General features: G+C 35.1%; 1 protein-coding gene and 1 long non-coding RNA gene across 4 annotated transcripts; one reads left to right on the top strand and one right to left on the bottom strand.

Moving 5' to 3' along the window:
- Window positions 1-657: 657 nt before the first annotated feature.
- LOC143449290 (uncharacterized) lies at window positions 658-8,109 on the bottom strand. 2 transcript variants are annotated; one of them, XR_013114546.1, is made up of 3 exons: window positions 7,919-8,109; window positions 7,695-7,795; window positions 658-945 (listed from the first exon to the last, which is right to left on the bottom strand). It is a non-coding gene; the product is annotated as an uncharacterized LOC143449290 (long non-coding RNA). The 2 variants fall into 2 exon arrangements; XR_013114545.1 differs by lacking the exon at window positions 658-945 and adding an exon at window positions 4,577-4,711.
- A 641-nt stretch (window positions 8,110-8,750) lies between these two features.
- Window positions 8,751-17,855, top strand: LOC143449289 (uncharacterized). 2 transcript variants are annotated; one of them, XM_076949425.1, is made up of 6 exons: window positions 8,751-9,302; window positions 10,246-10,363; window positions 12,694-12,818; window positions 14,912-14,979; window positions 15,182-15,504; window positions 15,580-17,855. In XM_076949425.1, exons 1-6 carry the CDS (start codon window positions 8,751-8,753, stop codon window positions 16,950-16,952), a joined length of 2,559 nt encoding a protein of 852 aa, XP_076805540.1. In that variant the 3' UTR covers window positions 16,953-17,855. The 2 variants fall into 2 exon arrangements, with proteins under 2 accessions (XP_076805540.1, XP_076805539.1); XM_076949424.1 differs by having other exon boundaries at window positions 15,182-17,855.
- Window positions 17,856-21,259: the final 3,404 nt, after the last annotated feature.

Genomic DNA, 21,259 nt, shown 5'->3' on the forward strand with positions numbered 1-21,259 from the left:
AAGCCCAGTGGCCTGGTGCTTAACATGTAAAGGTTTAATAACTGGAATACTTGGAAATTCCTTTGTGGAAAGTTACAGTTTAAAATCTAATTCTAATGACAACAACTTACTTGTCAATCCTGAATGGATACATACCCAACAGCGTCCAGCGCGTTATACAAAACGTTGTGCGTATGATGTGTAGGCTATGTGGTTTTTATTGCTTAAAAGGATTTCCAAATAATTTATTCCACAAAAGCATTTAAACTTTCTTGCTTTTGCTGGAACATTAAGTTATGGATTTGTTTTAAAGAGTTATGCCATTGTTTTGTCCAAAAGGTATTTTTTAAAATGCCGTCATTTCGTAGACGTGCTTGTAATTATTCATGTATCTATTTAACAATAGAGTAGGCTAGCCACTCTCCTTATTTTCAGTTTAACCCAGGTTAATTTTCACTAGCCAAAAAAAATGTTGGCATGTTTACATGATTCTAAGGTAATTTTGAGGTCACTGCTTTGAAAAATCACATTATTTTTTTCAGGTTGGCTATATTTTTTTAAGTGTTTCACATTTCTACTTTTTTATATACCCGTCTCTTCGTGGGTCTAATTGATTAATACTTATGTAGACGTTCTTCAGCACAAAAAAATGTAATTTATACCATTTTCATATTCCCATCAGCTAAGTAAAATTACAAAGAATGCAAATATCATATTTTCCTTATAGCCTATTTATGAGAAATAAGTACCAAGCTTCCTTGTGCAGTTGCATACTTTTGGGAACGGCCTTTAGCGAAATTTTTGTTTTTAAATCTGCTTTGTATAAACCCACAAGATGTGGGTAGTAGTCTGCTATAATAAGGCTAATCAAGTGTCTTTGATACCATTCTTAGCGTTCCACCAATTTGGTATTGTGGTGAAAACGTTTCCATGCATCTCGATTCCAAAACTTCTATTTTCGTACATCTGCAATGTTATTACATTTGCTAAACAAGTAAAAAGAACTACAAAGCTTTAACTGCGTTATTTAATTTTAAAAATGCACAACTCCACTTTATTTGCACATGCTCTTCATTATTGTATACTTCCATTATACTAAGACACTTCTTCATCACTGATGCTAAATCTTTAAATATTAGTCTCATCTTCGTTTCATGATGGAAAATGAAAAAACGCCTAAGTTTCCTAATTGTAATTCATCAAACAATTCTTTTTACTTTTACTTGTAGTTATACCAAGTACGAAAATGGAATATTTAACGATTCTTTAAAACTATGGTCAAGTGCTTTATGAAGCCTTGCTTGGTTTAATTTAAAGTAATCTGAGGGTGATGCCAGTTTGCTTAACGCGTTGTTGGGAAGTTTTTTCTCCGAACTATTAGTTATTGTAGTTTTGTGAAGGGTCATAATTTTTATTCAAGAAAGCAAACAGCAGTATTTCGTCTCTCTTGCTGTCCCAACTAAAAGTCGATTAGGGTTAAAGTAAGAATAGGCCAACACCAACGAGCCAGTTGTGTTTTTCATTCCTTCCTACTTGCCCTTGGTGCTCTGTAGTCTATATACCTTCTATAAAAAACCAGTTGAGAAATCAGCACACTCATTGCAATTGTTTGATGGTGCACATACAGTCATACATAGGCGCAGAAGTTTACAAAATGTAGGGCAGAAAAGTTAATGGGTTCAGATGTTTGGGAATTCCCCGTGTCAAGGATTGTTGTAAAAACACAAAATAAAATAAAAGATACTTCTAATCAACGTTATTTGCGACAACAGCCATGCTACAAGTTTTTAATTTTTATAAAATTTCTAGACTTGTTGGTTATGCTAACCTACCACTTATAGCACAATTGTATTTCTATTCATGTCTTAGTGCTTTGCCACTTTTTTCTGCCTACGGATCGCTGGAAGCATGTTCTTTGTTCTACCATACGTCATACTTTTAGTTCTGTGAAGTTTACGGCAAAAATGAACGACATTCTTATACGCATTATTCAATCATTATCTATTAAATTATTTATTTATTGTTCGTTTTTTATTTTATTCGCATCAAAAATACGAAACAGATCTAACAAAATTAGCAGCAACGATTACTGAATGTGCTTCTATTTGACACATAATCAAGAACGTTAAAATTTTCAACCCTGCAGTAAAGTATCTCGTCTGTGATTTTCCGCACGAATCCGGTTAATTGCATAGTCAATTTGCCAAGCCTTTTTATGCGATTTAACGAATTATGCGTTTATGCGAAAGTGCAAATTCCACTTATTTTCTTACTTGACGTGCGAAGCTGGTCACGTGTAAAGACGTCAACACGCAAAACACTAACGTTTATTGGTATTGCGATCATCCATTCAATCAAGCACGCAAAAGATAAAAACATCCTTTCTTGCATTTGTGTTTTTAAATGACCCTTCAAACATGTCCGCCCCTTCAAACTGTAGTCGTTGGCGAATTGTATGAAGTACATGCAGAACTTCTTTATTTTTTGGTGTTGTCACAGCGATTGCGTCAGCAGAGCTTTCTTTATTGCTGTCGTCTTTTTCAACTTGTTTGTTTCGTAAAACTTCTTCACATATTACGGCATCATCCGCAACGCTTAAATGAAACTAAAACAATGCGAATGTTAATGTCTGCGTATTGACAGCCACGTGTTAATGCTTAAATTGAGCATTGTTGGTTTCATAGTTTCGTAACAAAGCGCATTATGAGTCACAAAGCTTACGCATTGCGTGTGCGCTCCCAGTGCGCGTTGTTTTCAATTTTATCTTTTAAAATTAAAAACTTTTGAATAATCGAATAAATCACCTTCATTTTTATTCAATTAAGCGGATTATGCAATAAACCGTTATGCGATAAACCGAAGTATTATCTTTACAAATGGTAGGCTATGGTTTGGGACTTGCGCCCTTTATGCGATAAAACGAATTGTGCGATTATCCAGAATGCAATTAACCGGATTTGACTGCATAACCTTTTAAACGTAAAATCGCTATTATTTGTCAGAAAAATCCAGGGCGGAAAAATCCGCCCGGTCCGCCCAAGTTCGGCGCCCGTTTGCACATATAAATACTTTTTTGGTTGTCAGTGAACAATCGTTGGTCATCCTTTTTATGCTCTTGCATGATCATGGCTATTATTGGTCCTTGTCGTTATTCATGCATACAATGTTGTCTTCCATATTAGATAAATTGGTAGATAAATTGATAGATAAATTGGTGGTAGGATACTTAAAAATACAATCCAATTTAGATAGTTATTTGCCTATTTTACAAAGGAATATACACTAAATTATACAAAACCAGCAGTACGTATATGGTTTTGTGAGCCCATTTCAAAACATAGGAGCTCCGTATCTTATTAATTTAACTGCTTTCTGGGATCATAACAGTGCAGATTTTGCCGATTATGTGGGTAACCTCGACCTTAACCTAGTCTCCCACAGGTTTACAAATACAGCAATTTTGGTGAATCGAAGTGGTTTCGTCCTTTTAATGCAGTGGTTCTCAAACTGTGGTACGCGTACCACTAGTGGTACGCGAGAGCTTTTTAAGTGGTACCGCGTACCGTTGAACATGATTTTCGATGTGCTGTGAGTAATGTGTTGCCCCGGATAGACAAGCTTGTGCAGAAGAAACAGTTGCTTCTATCAAATTAAATTGTGTTTTCTTGCTATTCATTGGTGTTATGGTATAGTAATAACGGTAATAACTAATAAATACCGGTACATTTGAGTAAAATAAGTCATTCAGGAGCCAGGTGGTACGCAGTGTAGCAAAAAAAACGAATGAGTGGTACGCGATCGCAAAAAGTTTGAGAAACACTGTTTTAATGGAACTAATATACACGTATACCGTACATTACAGGGGTCGGCAACCTTTTGCTGGTCACGGGCCAAATGTCGAGTGTACAACTCTTTGGCGGGCCGGAATTTTCATTAATAGGCTACTATAATTCACACTCACTTCAGTATATTACGCTACATTGTTGCAATCTCAATCATACCAATCACAAAAAGAGCAAAAGATATGTATTCACACTTCAACAACACAGCATTATAAAAAAGTTTAGGTTAAAGCTCGTGTGCATCTCTCTTTTTATCTATAACGACTAGTCTAATCTACAGACATTCTCGTACTTAGTACGAGATACTAGTCTACCGCCTTCGCACCAGTTTTATGGCGTAACAATAGACTAGTACGACGTACTTATGGCGTAACAATACCACAATTTTTTCAAACAGTGCTATAAGTTCTATAACACTGCAGTTTGAAACTCAATACGAAACAGCGGGCGGTAATTTTCTGATAACTAATTAATAAATATGTCTCGGGCCAGACGATTTCGCATGGCGGGCCGTAGGTTGCCGACCCTTGTGACGTACACAAATAAAAACTAAATTATATACTTGAGTATCCAAGAATGAAGAGTGATGTTATGTGTTTAAAGACTGGTGCCAAAATAAACTTGGAGCGTATTTATCCTATCAAGCATGCAAATTTTAATTAATTATGCAAATTAATGCAAATATTACCCAAACAAAGTCTCATGGATCTATATTTTCGTTACAAATCACGAAAATGTGTTACGTCCAATATCTGAAGAAGTAGAGCTAATTCACTAAAACAAAGTGCATTTTTGGATTCTACTCCCCAAATTTAAAAACGATCAAACATGTTGCGCCCTTTGAAAAAAGAATTATTGTTGGCCTGTGATCACCTTCATTTTTACTTCACCTGAAAAAGGTGCAACGATTTATTTATCATGGCTATTACCCAAAGAGAACTAGGTCTAAAAATTAATATGTTAAAGTATTTTTGTAAGAAACCGTTAACTTCAGTTAAAAGTTGCAATCTAGCGGTAGCTTACTAACCCGAACTTTAACAAACCTTACTTTCTTCTATTTCAGCTTGAGGCTTATTTTAATGCCCAAAAGCTAATTTAAATCTTTTGTATCATTGCATGTTCATTTTTCTAAACTCACTGCAGTTGGATTTAATTTACTATGGGCTTGGAGACGTTCTTGCGATGAGACTTATTAGAGCTCTGCAAATACTATACGAAACTTTTCGACTGAAACAGGAGAGATATAATTTCGACGGCTGTTGTTTGTTTACTTGAGCGTCGTTATACTGGTCAACAGCCAATTTTGAACGGAGATGCGATTATGGGATTCTTGAAGGGGTTTTGAAGCTGATTCTAAAAATGCCCTTATTTTGTTTCTAGCACTTTGCGAGGTATTGCATTTTAAATTTTTAGTTGTTATGCTATAATAGCCTATTATAGGGAGAATCTTTTGCCAACCTTTTGCAAAATAAGTGGTATATTGAGCAGTTAATTCCACATGTAGATAGTGCTTATAGCACTGCAGCAGAAAATTTCAAATAAACTGTTTCGTTTTCACAAGGTTTGTTAATGGCAGATTTTAATCAATATTGTAGTAACATATACTGTTCAAAAGATTTATTTGTGCCATATTTTGATGGACTGCTATTCTGTCTTTTTTATGTCAAGAAAGTGCAAGAACAATCCCGATCTGTTTTGTTATATTTGTGGCAGTTTTATAATCAAAGGCAAGTAACGAAGTATCACTTCAGATATCAAAGAGATGTACAAGTTGTACTTTGCCTGCCCATTAGGAGACCAAGACAAAAAGTGGGTACCACATAAAATATGTACATCTTGTTCAACTGGTTTACACAATTGGCCACACAAACGAACGTCATCGATGCCTTTTGCTATTCCATGATATGGCGAGAAACAAAAGACCACATTCAAGACTGCTATCTTTGCCTTGTCAATGTAAAAGGGTTTTCTTCAAAAAATAAAAGTAAAGTTCCATACCCCAACTTAGATTCAACGAGGAGACCTGTACCACATGATGCGTCACTTTCTGTTCCGCTTCCTCCTCATGGAGGTCTTGAATCTGTTCCTGATGAAGTTGAAGATAGTGCTGCTGAAGGGAGTTGCACAGATCTGAGTAATTCTGCTGAGTCCCAATACGAACCAGAAGAAAGTTTAAAACCAAATATAAAACCGTCTATTCCTATAGCACATTCTGTCCATCTGAAAGAATGTTATGAAAGCATCGAAGTCCTTCTGGAAGCTATTCAGTACAATGCTTACAAATGGAGTATTTGCGGAGACCTCTAAGTCGTTGGCATCTTGATGGGAATGCAGGGAGGTTTCACGAAACACTGCGTCTTCCTGTGTTTGTGGAACAACCGTGCTACCAAAGAGTATTATATCAGAAGAGACTCGCCTGTAAGATAATCGCACTTAACTGGAGTGGCTAACATCGAAAACGTTCCTCTAGTAGATCCTCAGAAAATTCTCTTGCCACCTCGTCATATCAAGCTAGGTTTGATGAAGAATTTTGTTAAAGCAATGGGAAAGTGCAATTCTAATGGGTTCACATTTCTCTGCAAAAAGTTTCCTAGCATAAGCCAAGCAAAACTAAAAGAAGGAATCTTCGTGGGCCCTCAAATTAGAGAAGTGCTGAAGGACCTACATTTTAAAAATTCATTGTTGACGTTGGAATTTTGTGCTTGGCAGGCATTCAAGTGGTTGCTAACGTTATAGGATATGCGAAATCGCCTTCTTTTCAGGTAGAAGTTGATGATTTGCTTGAGGCTTACAGAAAAATGGTTTGCCGCATGTCCCTCAAAATGCATTTTCTGCAATCCCACTTGAACTTCTTTCCAGAAAACCTTGGTGCAGTTAGTGACGAACAAGGTGAACGATTTCACTAAGACATTCAAGCTATAGAAGCTCGTTACCAAGGTTTTTGGAATGAGGGAATGATGGGGGACTACTGCTGGATATTATATAGTCATGTGTACAAAAGAAAGTCATATGCTAAACATTTTTAAGTGCCGTGTATCATAGCTGTGTATTGTTTTTAATGCTTTTTTCTGAAAACACGGATTCGAAAATATCTTGAAAATGTGAAGAGCTAAAGAAAAAGTAAAGGCAGATTCGGAATCAGAGCAAAAAATACATCTCAAATAATATACTTGCGTTCTCGTTTAACAGAAAAGTGAAATTTTGTCGACCTTTATTAACCGTTACATTAGCGACCTAAGTTTTTTTTTCAATAATTCATATTACATAAAAATACCTTAATAGATTTTTTCTTAATTTCTGGGAAATAGTAAATGTTTGCCAATAATGTTCTATATTAAAATATTTTTCGACCATAATCTTATAGCATAAAGTTTTCTCGTCAAGGATAGGTGTACAGCAGGAAAACGTTTTTAGTGGTTATGCATATTATAAATATTTTTTATACAAAACACTATTGGCTTGCAATTTATAAACCGGCGTTTGGTGATCAAGGTCTACCTGGAGAAACAAAACACTGTCGCAAAATTTACTAAGTTACAACTTAGCAACCTTTCTGTATCGCAGTGCAGTGCGAAACTTGCACTTTTGCAGACATTGTTAAAACGGATGGCATGTTGTATTTCGTTTTAAGACACCAAAAATAAAATTTAACATGGGTTGTTTGAATCAAAATCGACAAGGCTATCGAAGCTACGCTGAATCTGCGTACTTTCAAGCTTCATAGTAATTCGGTTTGACTTGTTTAAAACGTATATCCTGCATATATGCAGCCATGTTGCCATGTTTATTTAAACTAAAGCTAAAGTTTGCATTCAATGGATTTTGACTTGTAAAATGCATTCATTCGATAAAAACTTTGCTTTTATTACTTACAGTGTATGAATGAGATGTTGTTGTTTTCGCATAGTTCAATCAGAATTTGGTCTTCCAGTAATTCGCATTTCCCTTTTCCTAAGAGTGTCAGATGACAACACCTGTAAAAATAAATAAGACGAGGAAACCTTTGAGTCTAATTACTTGAAGCCCCGCGCCTAATCGTATTTGCAATCGTGAGTTAATCACGATTTGCTAATTTAGTATGTTATAACTAAGCTTACCCAGGCAGATGAAAATACAGGAGATTGCTGTATTCTTGAGCGATTTCAAAATGAAGCATATGAGGAAACTGTGTTTGTATTTTTTCGTCAAGAAAACTTTAGCTCAGCCGTGCAGCTGTAAAGTCTGCTTCAGTCTAAACGACCAGTTGGTAAAAGATGACTGAAAGAAAAAGGTAGGAAAGAGGGCCATCCTAGGTTTTTCAACTATCCGCGGGCTGTAGTAGGTCTCGATAGTTTGATTAAATGATACTCGCAATAACCATAAAATTAAGAGTCCAAGATGCCTTGCAATACTTCATGCTTTAAAAGTTAAACTTCAGAAAGCAGAAATGTTTAAAAAGTTGATAGGCGTTATGTTGTAATGTAGTAACTGCAGCCCTTTGTATTTATTGCATTTATTATAGGATAGGGTTGTCTGACGTCAGAAAAATTATGAAATTTCTAGTGTAAAACACTTTTTAAGGTAAGTTTCTTAATTATCTTAGCTATCTAATACTGTAATAACCAATTACCAGCTCTAAATATTTTACGATAAAATAAATAAATATACAAACACATGTTAACTGTGTTGTAAACTATCAAAACTTAAAAGCGCACAATGTTATGTTTTACCTATAAACTGCATGTACTCGTACGTTTTTATCTACTCTTTGGTTTAGCTGAATACTATCACTATATAACATTAACTGACGTCACCACTTCTTTCAGGTGAGGACAGGTAGAGTAACATTGTTCCGGCGCATATGAGGGAAATGGGTCGTTAACCAAATTGTTACATCAACCAGAAATTTCTCAATCGATCATAGGCTTGTACACATATTACTAACTTGGTATGGCTGGTTTGCTACACGTCGTACCCGACGTTACATCAATCGAATCTTACCGTAATGTGTCTCATGACTGTCCGAAATCGACTACAGCTTACACCGGAGTATATACCAGCATAAGCACATACTCTCCTCACAGAAGAAGCGCTGATGCCATTATTCTATCTCAAAGTACTTCTGCCACTCCCGAATCTGTAGATTCCCATTTGTCATACTCTTCGTCAAATCTCCAAAGTAGTAATATTCCTCCCCCGTTGTGTTCATATCCCGAGATGGCAGCCTGCGACGTATCACCATATTATAACACCTCAAACGCTCTGTATATGTCTAATGTGTTTGGAAATCCGCCATTGACAAATCCAACGCCCTATCAGTACCCGTACTACGACATTGTATCCAGTCAAAGTGTTAGTTTGTGTAGTAGAATGGGCGCAAGCACTCATTACCCAGAAAATTATACGTCATCACCACACGGACAAGGAATGGGTTCTCCACCCTTAATGCGGGGTCGAAATACAGGGAGAGCAAACGATGTCACCAAATCAACTAAGCGGAAGGTATATACTTATGTTTGGCTTAAATATTTGAGCATTTTATGCACTTTTGTATTTCAATCTTAGGTGGTTTTGCATGTAGTTGTGCTGCAAAGACCAAGTTTAAGTTTTTCCTAAGAAGAGTAATCTTTCTAAGAGTCTTTTAAACATTTCACCACCAAAATCAGCACACCTTAATTGATGAAAAAAATACATAAGAAGCAAAAAAAAACCTAAAAACATTTATACGTTCCTTAACTTACTGAATAAATTACTTGATTTCTGTAAGACAGGTCTATATGCAGTGTAAAATAACATTTGCTCAGCTGTATGGTTCTTCATCCAATTTTAATGTGATATAGCAAAGGCAAGAAAAATCAAGAAATTGTGTGACAAATATATTTTTGTTTGTCATGGTTTTGCTTTTGGTTTAAAATAAAATGATCTGGTTTACTTAAGAACTGTGTTTTTTAAAGGTGTTACTGGGGATCGAAACGGTCACTTAAATTTCTCTAGCAATTTTTCAAATTTTGTTTTGCTGCAACTACAGCGGAAAGTTAGCATCAGTCTAGTCGCGGTATCTTAAAAGTTTCTTAGTAGTCGCCAAAGTCAACTTTAAAAAACGCTTGGGAATAATATTTCATGTTTTGTATAAAACGAAATATGTCAGAGTTGATATTTCAACTTGCAATTCATATTTTCTTAGTTTGGAAGTTTTATTAATTATATAACTTTTGCTGTATAGTGATTAGGCTCCCGACAGCATTTTCGTACGCTTTGATATGAAACTGTAATAACTAATGTTTAAGGTCGCAAAGGATGTGATTACAAAACGAGCGCCATTTTTTTACAGTAACCTGCCGTGCTGTTGCGCTAAGGTGCAGACCGTAAACAACCAGCCTTGTAGCAAAAAGAGTAATGACTGCACTTTCATGTAATTGAAATTTATGCATTAAACTTTTTTTAGGAAGAGCCGAGAATTCGTAGACCCATGAACGCTTTTATGTGTTGGGCGAAAACCGAACGAAAGAGAATGGCAGAAGCGTATCCAGATCATCACAACGCTGAACTTAGCAAAATGCTTGGTACGTAAATTTTTTAAATGCACTTCAAACTATGGTTTGAAACAATTGATGTGCTCTTACTTAAAAAACATTTTATTGCAATGCGTTGGATTCGCGTATATATATATCAAGAGTTGGGGACTATTATTTTCATATTTTTCCTTTTACTTATGTAACCTTTCAAACATATTTTTGGGTAAAATAACACAATACAACAATGGTGTATGGGCCTATTTGTCTTTATTTATTCATGTAATACACAGCCAGTTTTTGTTAAGTTTTTTGACTAAATGTACATTGCTCTACCGCAAAACCATCCTGCTATAAGTAATGAGCCTAAAAGATGGGAACTAATCGAGGTATATGCTGATTACTGCCTATGCTGGTAAGAGAGTCTTACCCGGAAAAGTTTAGCATGTGAAGTTGACGGAAATTACGTATGATCGAAACTGTTTATGTAGCAATATATTTTTAGTGCATCCCTATACGCAATAGCACCCAACGAGTTTATATTGCATGCACAAAATAATATGCTTCATGACTTCGTGTAGCTTGTAGCACCTGAAACGGATTATATGGCTTTGCTATCACATAATCGGAAACGTATGATCGTGCACTGACATATTCGTATGAATCACAAGCGACGAGATCATGTTTTCCCAGCAATTTAGCACGTGGTTTTTGTAGAATTACATTGTACGATGTAGGCAATCGTAGAGTTTTCCCAAAGCTTTTTGTGGGCATTTTTAAACTTGTTGATAGCTTTTTGTTGCTGTTTCAATCAAATATCGGGCTGACGTATTGCAACATAACCGATTCTAGAACGGGAACCTAATATTCCAATTAGCCCTGGTATTAAACAGCATATCGCAAGGATGTAGTATTTCCTAAAAGAGTTATATGAGTCCGCTGCAAGGGCTTCAGTTATTAAAGGACTTGTGAACTGATTGGCAATGAGTCATTTATTTCTTTTAATGAAACAGCGTTTCTTGGTCTTTGAAGAGACTTAGATTCTTTTCGTGCAAAGTCTGTTTGCGTTTTCCGTAAAGTCGTTTTAGAATAGTTACGTACATTTCATACGCTAAGGGATGTCAGCACGCTTCAAAGCAATCACTACGATGGAAACATTGCAGCTGCTTTGATACTGTGATTGCAATCTGTCGAATTAATTCGGAAATCGCTAATCCGACAACCTATAACATACAAGACATATTACCTTCGAGCTGTTAAACGCTTGATCCTGCGTTCCAATTTACCACTGAAGAGAACGGAAACGCCACAAGATAATACAATGCTCATAATTTTAGACGGGAAACCGCCTAGCCTCAACAATGCCAAAGAGGAAGATACTAGAGCTCCATTGGTCAAAGATCAGATTACATTTTACCGCAAAAGCTCAATAATATTCGATTATTTTGTCCCAGATTGTGCCAATGAAAAATCTGCGTGTTATACTCAGACTGAGGTATATTTACCTTTGTCAGAATCAGCTCTTGTTGGTTGAGTTGATTTTTTTTTAATTGTTGCAAAAATGATATTGCATAAATAATTTGACGAAAATATAGCACTGTTGTTGTACCCATCGTAATTAGACATTATTATAATTCTCATATAAACATTCCGCAAATCTAAACACCAAGGATGAACAACAGCAAACAAAATAGACAATAAGTTAATATATATTGTGATGTTTCACAATCACGTACTGTATACCCTGTTAACAGTTTACATAAATTAAAAAATGGTAGTTTGTTTGTGTTATTTTTCATACTTCATTTTACCTCGGCATATGCCCAAAACAGACGTTGAAAAACTGCTGAAAAATATGTTTTTTTACGTAAGGGTTGATCACAAGCAAAAAGTTAATAAACAAACTAATCCAAACGCAACAGTTTTGTGAGAAATTGATTACTTTAAGAATTGCGTATACTGAATATGCATAAGATAGCTTAGTGAATTAAAAAAAGATTTGAATGAACTGACAAGTTCTATAAGTAATGTTTTTTTGCAAAAGCGCCCAAGTTTTGTAAATACAGTTTTGTAAGTTTTGCAAATTTTTCAAGCAGTTGAAGTTCGTGAATAATGTGCTGTAATTTTTGGCATAATAAATTTTATATCGCATTTGGCATTATAGTCCATTTAACAGTTAATCAACAAATGAACATATTAGCTTGCATACCATTTTCTTTAGCTACTACTATTTGCAATATCCCACATTTTATCACGTTACTTTATGAAAAAATATTTCCGCTGTAAGCGATTTAAAACTAATCATACTCCTTGCTATTGTGAACGCTAAAATAAAAGCTTTCGAAATGTTATTGGCGACTTTTTAATGTATTCTTTTAAAGGTAAGAAATGGAAAGAAATGTCAGCTGAAGATAAATGCCCATATGTAACTGAGGCCGAAAGTTTGAGGAAAAAGCACATGGAGGAACATCCAGATTACAAATACAGACCAAGGCGCAAACCGAAGGTGTGTTTCATTGTTATTTTGCATATCCAGAATAATTTGCATCTCATAAAACATTTCACGCTGGAAGAAATAACAGAGTGCAACAGCTAGAATGCTAAGCAAACTGTGCGTTTTTAAATTCCAGTGGCAATTGTTATTAAGCTAATTGCACTTAGTTTGCTCCAGTTTCCTGAATTGAGCTGTGAAACCTGATGCTTCCAGACCTAGGTTACAAAAGTAGGTTTGTGAACTCGTAAAGGCTGTGCGCGGTTCCCACTCGGCAATCTCTACTCTATTGGCTAACTCACCTTGATTTAGCATAAAGGTTCCCTGTACAACATAACACTGTAAATAAACATTTCAGACTGTAAGAAATACTGGTTTATTTTTAAATTTTTCGTAAGTATTTTCATATATTTGATACAATGCAGACAAAATTATATGTAATCAACGCAAAATTAATCAAAAGCAACCTTTCCGTCTGAGAACGAAAACATCAGAACTGAATCGGCTGTACATAACGAAATATGTATGTAATCGCCTTTAATCCCAACTTGCCTTTAGATACTTCTTTGTATCTATATTGATTCATGAGTTGAATTAACGTATTCAATAAAATTGGCCATGAATAAATAACAAATAAATATTAATATCAAATACTTTAACTAATTTTTAAACAAAAAACACTTTTGCAGACACACGTTTATAAATCTATCCGACGTTTAGATTTTAGATCATATAGTAAAGTGTATATAGATGTACAGGAAGTCTTGTTGAACTCGTAAAAGTATCGTGGATGGGTTGGGAGAGTCGCCCATTATGAAATATTTTTCAGAAAACTGCTCTCATTCAAAAGAGCGATTTTCTCCAATTAATCATTTATAAGGAATGTTGGACAATATGACATTGCATTAAATTACACGCATGAGTTTGAACATATTTTCCTGTTATTAGTTGAACAAAACTCCAAAGAAAAATATTTTTGTCCCATTTTGGACAATCATCATAAAAAAAGATTTGGACAGTATATGTACAAATCGTTAAACAGTAAGACCATATCTTAATAAAGCACTAGTGCAGCTGCAGGCTAATTTTGGAAAAAAACAGTGTATGACTAAGCCTTTGGGGCCATTTTTTCTTGCTGTTGCTGCTGTATATCTTGTCAAGCATATAAACTAACTTGCTTTCTCGGTAGACTATGGTAAGAAGGATTTCTTAAACTCCATATAGTAAAAGGCAATAATTTCAAGTAGCCTCAATAATTTACCAACTAATTTTGAAAACGTGAATTTTTGGCGATGCTACCAAATTGGTTTTGGGCTGCTTTTGCATGCGTTCTTATTTCTATTGTAATTTCATTTTTCCGTAAGATAATTTTTAAAATACTCATATCATAAACTCATAAAGTTTTACGCAAGCAGATTTTTCTATCTTGTACTTCTCATAACAGACAGAGCGGTATATTTCTTCTATATAACCTTTTAACCCATAAACATATAAAAATATAGATAATGACGCTAAAGATCATAAACTAGAGGTACAACACAGTAGTTCTCCAAGTCAGGACAATATGTCCTATCCAATCTTCAAGTAACAATCACACTCTCGATAAACCGCTGTATCTGCTAATTTTTAAGTTAACACATGTTAATTTGAGATCATTATTGTTAACACAGCTCAAAATACAAAGTTACCTAGTCTTTTATTATTATGTCAAAAAGAAGACTGCAATGTAATGGACTAAAAATCAAAGTCAAGTTTGTGCTATCTTGTGGCTTAGCAAAATTATCGCGATTTCCTACCTTAGGCAATGTCATATCATGGACTACTTTCCCTATACTAACGTAGCTCTGTAGTATTTTAAATACTATATATTCTCTAGGCCTGACATAAACTTTAAAAAGTAATCTATACATATTTTTATATATACAGTATATATATACATCAGCGTTTATATTTATATGTTATGTACCACTCAAAGTAGCTTGATTGCCGACATTGAACACGAATTTAGTGTTGTAAGTGTTTAATTTGTGTGGCTAAACTGCTACACTGCATACGAAAAAGTGATTTAATATGACATCATACGATAAATGCTTTAATCGTTTTTTTAGGAACCGAAAAACAAAAGATGCAAAACTAATTCAAGTGATTTAAAAATAACCCATTCTCAAACAAACAGGTATGTCATGACCGTGAAGTTATTTGTATAATTGGCTTGTTTTTAGCATAAAACTTGTAAATATAACCTAATTAAGTGTGTTGACTTATGCTAACAATAAAGACACAAAAAATACATACGCAAGTGAAAATATATAAACTCTAACAACTCGTTACTTAAACATAGTCAAGAGCATCATCTGCATATTCTGTTATTTGTTTAGATTTTTAGGAGCCGGTTCCTTTGAAAATCTTCATTCAGTAAAAGCATTGAGTAAAACCAACACTTGTGTGGAAAAAGCTAACTCTGCCAATCAATTCTATCGAAATGGCGCGGTCTCAGTTCGTCATAACCATAGCAATAATAACAGCTACAACAAAAGCAAACATTTTAGACGTAGTTTGGACTGCTTTAGAGTATCTGGAGAGAAACACTTAGTAGCAAATACAGGGACAAAATATTTGTCCGACATGAAGTCTACTCAAGACGCTGATAGCGCGGTGGGGCTTGGGGTGCATAGCGGCGATTCCTTTTTTCCTCCCGAAGGTAATTTTTTGCAACCTTTTAAAAAACATTCCGACATGTCCACACCTGCTGAAATTGTTAAACATTTTTTCGAAGATTCTGCCACTTTAAAGCCTTCCGTGGGGTTTGACGGACTTTTATGCTCAATTGACCGCCCGGGATTCCCTTCAAGCTTTACCTTCGGGAACAGTTATTCTGCGGCCAATTTTGCACCTGAATACGACCGTGCATCATTGCCAGTCATGGAACCATCGGTATTGCAGTTTCCTGTAGGAGAGACATCACATGATTCTTCATTTTACCCTAACCCTGAATCGGCGTCTGCGATACGTCCAGTAGCGAGTGCAAACAGTAACTGTGACGCTAGAATAATGGAAGTAGAAACACAAAAGACACCCAGTACTTTTGACAAGCGATCAAGACATGATGCTCCAGAAAACGTTTATGCTGGTATTTATTCCGAAAACCACTGCTCCGACCTAACCGCTTCGTACATCCAAGGAATGAAGCCTATGTTTGATACAAGTTATTATGAAAATCCTGCAAATTTTAATCCTTGCTTTTCAGCAGCGGAATACGTGAATCAATGCAACCCTTTTAATGCAGCTGATCGCGTTACAACGAACAGCACTTCAAATAATTCGTCCAATGTGGTAAACGCGCTTTCAGATGTGCGAGTTAGTGCACAAGAAAATGATGAATCAAACCATTTAAGCTCTCTAACAAAGGATGCTGGCTTCTACCAAAAACCTGTATATACTTCTTTCAAAGACAATCAGTACACAAACAGGTTTACTGGTGTTAATTTGGATTCAACTTCTATTTATAATTCCATAGTAAAATCGGCTGTACCATTGTGCCCCATTTCCAGCAAGACCTTATCGTCCAGTTACTTGCCCGGATATTCATCTAAGTCTTGCAACAATGAACCAGCCATAAAGCACGAAATTCAACCAACGCTTAAGTCGTACAGTGAACACATAAAAGACATACCCGGAGAAAACGAGCCCAAACAACCCTTTGAAAGCTGCAGCAATGCAATACAACGACTTGACAAGGTTGACCCAACTGCGCACGCTTCACAGTTATACGATACCTATGATAACCATAAGAATACAACCATGAAATGTTCCCCAGGGCTGGCAGAAGAAGAGTTTCGTGAATCTACTAATTTGAATTCTCAGCATGAAACAACTCTTTCTGTGGGAAATCACTGTTACAGCTTCTCTGATCGAGCTGGTAACGTCGCTTCCAATCGTGCTGAATATGATTTAATGCATACATCGCAAGCTTTACCCCAAGGAACCACTTATCGGCCACATATTTACGCTAAAAGTTCCACATCCATTTCCTCGCCAACGGCTTTGCGTGTTGGTAAGTCTATATCACCAAGCGCTGAAGGCATACCAACAAATGATATACAAGAAAGAGAAAATTTTGACCATGTTGATTGCCCGTTGTCCCAATGATTTCATGAAGATTTTATTACATAAAATTTTAACCCAATGCGAAAACGAACATACTTTATGCTTTCACCATTCTTTAATTTGCAGCAGATTGATATTTTGGAGCTTTGAAATAGTTTGCGTGCTTGCGTTTTTAAAGAATTACCACTGTCACTTAACATTTGTTATAATGACGCAAACAGCAATGCTCTTACTCTAATGAGCGACGCTTCTGATAATTTCAGTGTTTAGTCTTTGCTCAACCCTGTTTTATTTTGTATTTAGAAATGCCAAATCACTGTACAAACAGTTAAAATAGCTCATTTTTGAAATTTTGTTTTATATAAACTCGATTTTAGTACTCGGAATTTCTTTTGATGAACTCTAGTATTAAATGATATACGTTTTACAATACTAATCAGATTTTAGCGTGGTACTTTATCGGAACTTGTTTTTAATTTATTGTTTTTAATGTGTTGGGCTGTGCAAAAAATTTTACAAAGAAAATTACTCATACAATTTTATGCTATAAGAGTCTGCATAAGTTTCAGTAAGATATACTTTTTCACACTGCCTTCTGATCATAGTACCAAAAGCAAAAAAATATTAGTTGTTTTTGAACTAATAATACCATAATTGTTTGTAAGCAACACGGCAGCGTGTGCTCTTCTATCTACATTATTTGTGCCATCCGTCAAAATTTAAATCAATGCATAGCAACAGCTGTTGTTTATATTCTGCTGAATTGTTTTTGTAAATACCTTTTATTGCAGTTGATTACCAATTATGCTTCTTTTACGCATTACAGATTTTCTTGGAGAGAATTGTTTATTACCAGATTATCTTGTTTATTTCGCGTCGCTTATTACGTTTTACAACGATCTTCTTCGAAAAATTTGTCTTAAATAATATACTGGTTTTGGCAAACAGCAGTGGTGTTCTGTGTTCGTATAGCGACTTGAAGCTATTCGGAATACGTAGACTACTTGCTATATGTGCAAAATACTTAGTAAGATATGTTGAAGCCAGGAAATTGTTTTATCTGCACAGAAAAGTCATTTAAAGTTGCGTTTTAATCATATCGCTCTCTGATAAGCATACCAGCTTTTAAAACTTTGGTTAGGCTATATATGTTTTTGATTAGGGTGGTAAATTACTCTCTAAAGCACTCTAGAAGTAAAAGTGAATAACTTCCTTGGGCTTTACGTGACTTCATAATAAGGAAGTAAAACTAACTTCAATAGGAAAGAACTGCCAAAGATCTATTTTAAATACTATCTCTTAGCGGGTGTTCCATGGAACATTGAATCAAAAACAAAGACCGGATTTTACGCATGGAACTTTTGGAATGACTCAAGTGAATACCGGGTCAATTAGCATGCGTCCAATAGACTACATCGAGTATAGTTATATACTATAGCTAGCTGTGACCTTCCTGTTAGCAGAATAAAATAAATGTATGACTAAAATAGAGAGTTGTAGAGTGACGCACAATCAATGTAAGTACAGTGACACTTCCAGACAACACGTTCATACATCAGATTATTTTGCAATAACAGCAACACTTATACAATTAAACTACAACAGTATAATTTCAAATGTTCCAAACAAAGAATTGAAGAGTTTATTAAAACCGGATATTCTGGGAAGTTCCATAATTTAAGTAAGCAAAAAGTAAAACTGACCAACCGTAAAATAGCGGTATAAACTCCGACATTTTTGTTGTGATCAACTGTACTCAATTTTAAAACAATAATATAGTTTGTGATGTACGAATTTGTTATGAATTCAAAGACATGAATCAGAATCTGAACTTTTGTATCGTATAAAGATTAATGTTATTAAAGTTTAGGTAAAATTTTTAGACGAGGATGTTGTTGTTTAGACGATACTATGCTGCCTAATACTTGTTCAAAACAACAGGCTTTCACCTTATTATACGCAAATAACTTGTTAGCGCTTTAGCATAAAGCATTTTATGTTGCATATGCGTTGACCCGTGGATAGTTTTGGGCGTTCACAAGGTGAACAGCATCTGACAAACCATAACCGTGCTGGTAATGTGCTAATGTTGTTGGTTTGGAATTGTTACTCGATAGCTTGCTAGTCGGCAAACAAGCAGTCTTTGTTCAAAAAGTCGGTACCGTTAGCCCTATCGTGTGATAATGTCCTACATTATAAAACATTATAACTGTTTCTGGGCATATTTACTTTAAACTCTGATACCTAACTTTATACTATTTCATTACTTATCATGCCACATGGAGTATGTAGACTAATTCGTGACTACTATTCGTGAAATAGATTTGTGATGCAGTAAATAAAAACATTTTTATTGTGAGACGGCCTATGCAAGTCAGTTTCAAATCAAATATCATTTCAACAATTCACAGCCTTTCAATTATGCATGGCTTGATGAGTTGATTGATTCAGTTAACTGAATTTTTTGGAAATTTTCGACATTTTGTCATCTTCTTTTTTGTGGTTGTTTTTCTTCTTGTGGTTGAAATAGCCTAGAAAGATTTCTAATACATCTCGACATCAGTGTACTGTACAATATTTGCTAACCCTCTGGCTCTGTGCAACTTGAGACGGCTATACTTATAACGTACGGCAGAGTTCTCCACATTTATACACAGAAAAAGTGATATGTTTCTCACTTTTTTCGGTAAAGGTCATATGCATGTATTTTAGACACGGAAATAAATAAATGCTTTTGGGAAACATCTCTCCAAATAAATTTACGATAATGTAATGATGTCTCATAAAAAAAACACAAGTAAGCCGCAGTCATGCTTCAGAAAGAGCTTAATAATTTACATATACTTTTACAGTCTTCATTGCAGTATAATTGCATCTATACATAATTTCATCCAAAGCATTGCACCCGCACGGATGATAGCTGTAATACTCGGTGGTAGGAACACATGATTGCAACAAGTTCCATTTTTGAGAATTATTTTTCGTATATTGTTTAATTACTGCGAGGCGGCTCGCACTCGTTATTTCGCAACAAGCTAAGGACACCATATTTCCAAGACCTTTTCACTTGCGCAACTTTTTTATACTTAGGGATTACCACAGGTTATACTACAAGTTATTTTCAGGACGAACGTAAAGTTTCTTAAACATGCCTTTTGGAAATGCTCCAAATCTATAAGGGGCATATTACAATCATGCTTTTAAAATTACACACTATTTTTATACAAACAACAAGGAGTTGAATTCTACGTAGTTCTTATTTATTTTTTTACTTGCTTTGTTTAGCCTACTTACTCATACATTACTTATCAAGTTATGTATCACATATTTTCACTTATATAATACACACACACAAATATGTCCTTGTGTTTTCCATAGATGTTAACACAAAATATACTTAGAAGTGAAAACAGCAAAAATAGACAGTTGTCTGGCAATTTATGGAACTGTCTACTCTCTTTGCGTCACCTTGCGGCAGAAAATTGTAAAAGAGGCTTGAGACTTGAAACATGTTCTGTGAGAACAACTCTGTAAGGAGCAATTACGGTTAGATGCTTTACTTTAAAACTGGTTAAAAATCTTTATGCCATACAGATCTACAACATTTTCAGATGGTTGCACTCCACAAAGCTGTATTATTTTAGTGCCAAAAATCGGAACAACTTTGTGTCATTAAGTTCAAAGAACGTTTAAAAAAATTAGCAGAATAAGTATTTATGGCAATCGGAAGAAAAGTTGCTGGCTTTGCCAAACAACTCCACAAGAAGACAACGCCACGAAGAGAACGACAATACAACAACTACCATTACATATAAATATTAATTAATTGTCTTCCATTTAATTAACCCAGTTAACCAGTGTATTATGACAATACTGAGGATTTATACGCAATGACAATTTTAACAGATGTCGTCTTTTAAACTCATTGTTTGCGAAAAACCACACCCATTAACCAGCAAAATTGTTTTTAAGGCCAATTACCATTGTTTGGTGTAAGTTTAGCTTATGTAAATTACTGTATTTATTTATGTAACTTATATATATATGAATTTATATTAATATATTTAAAGTTTTTGAAAACTTTGATAGAAATGTGCCGCATCAAACTAGCATCGGAATCTCGGAAATCTCATAATCACTGTTGTAGGTCGGATGTGACGCATCAGTTCATTTTCTATTCGCCGTTTACGATTCCAACTTCTGCTTGCTGTTACTGATGAATTGCTTTCCATTAGAAACTCGAAATTCCCCACTTGCTTTTGCCTTTAGTACACATAAACTCACTGAGAAAAAGTTTTGCCTAATATTGTCCAACCGGAAAATCGGCTCAACATCGCTTTGCGATTTTT

The sequence above is a fragment of the Clavelina lepadiformis genome, chromosome 3, assembly GCF_947623445.1.
Source record: "Clavelina lepadiformis chromosome 3, kaClaLepa1.1, whole genome shotgun sequence".
In the NCBI taxonomy this organism is placed as follows: Eukaryota; Metazoa; Chordata; class Ascidiacea; order Aplousobranchia; family Clavelinidae; genus Clavelina; species Clavelina lepadiformis.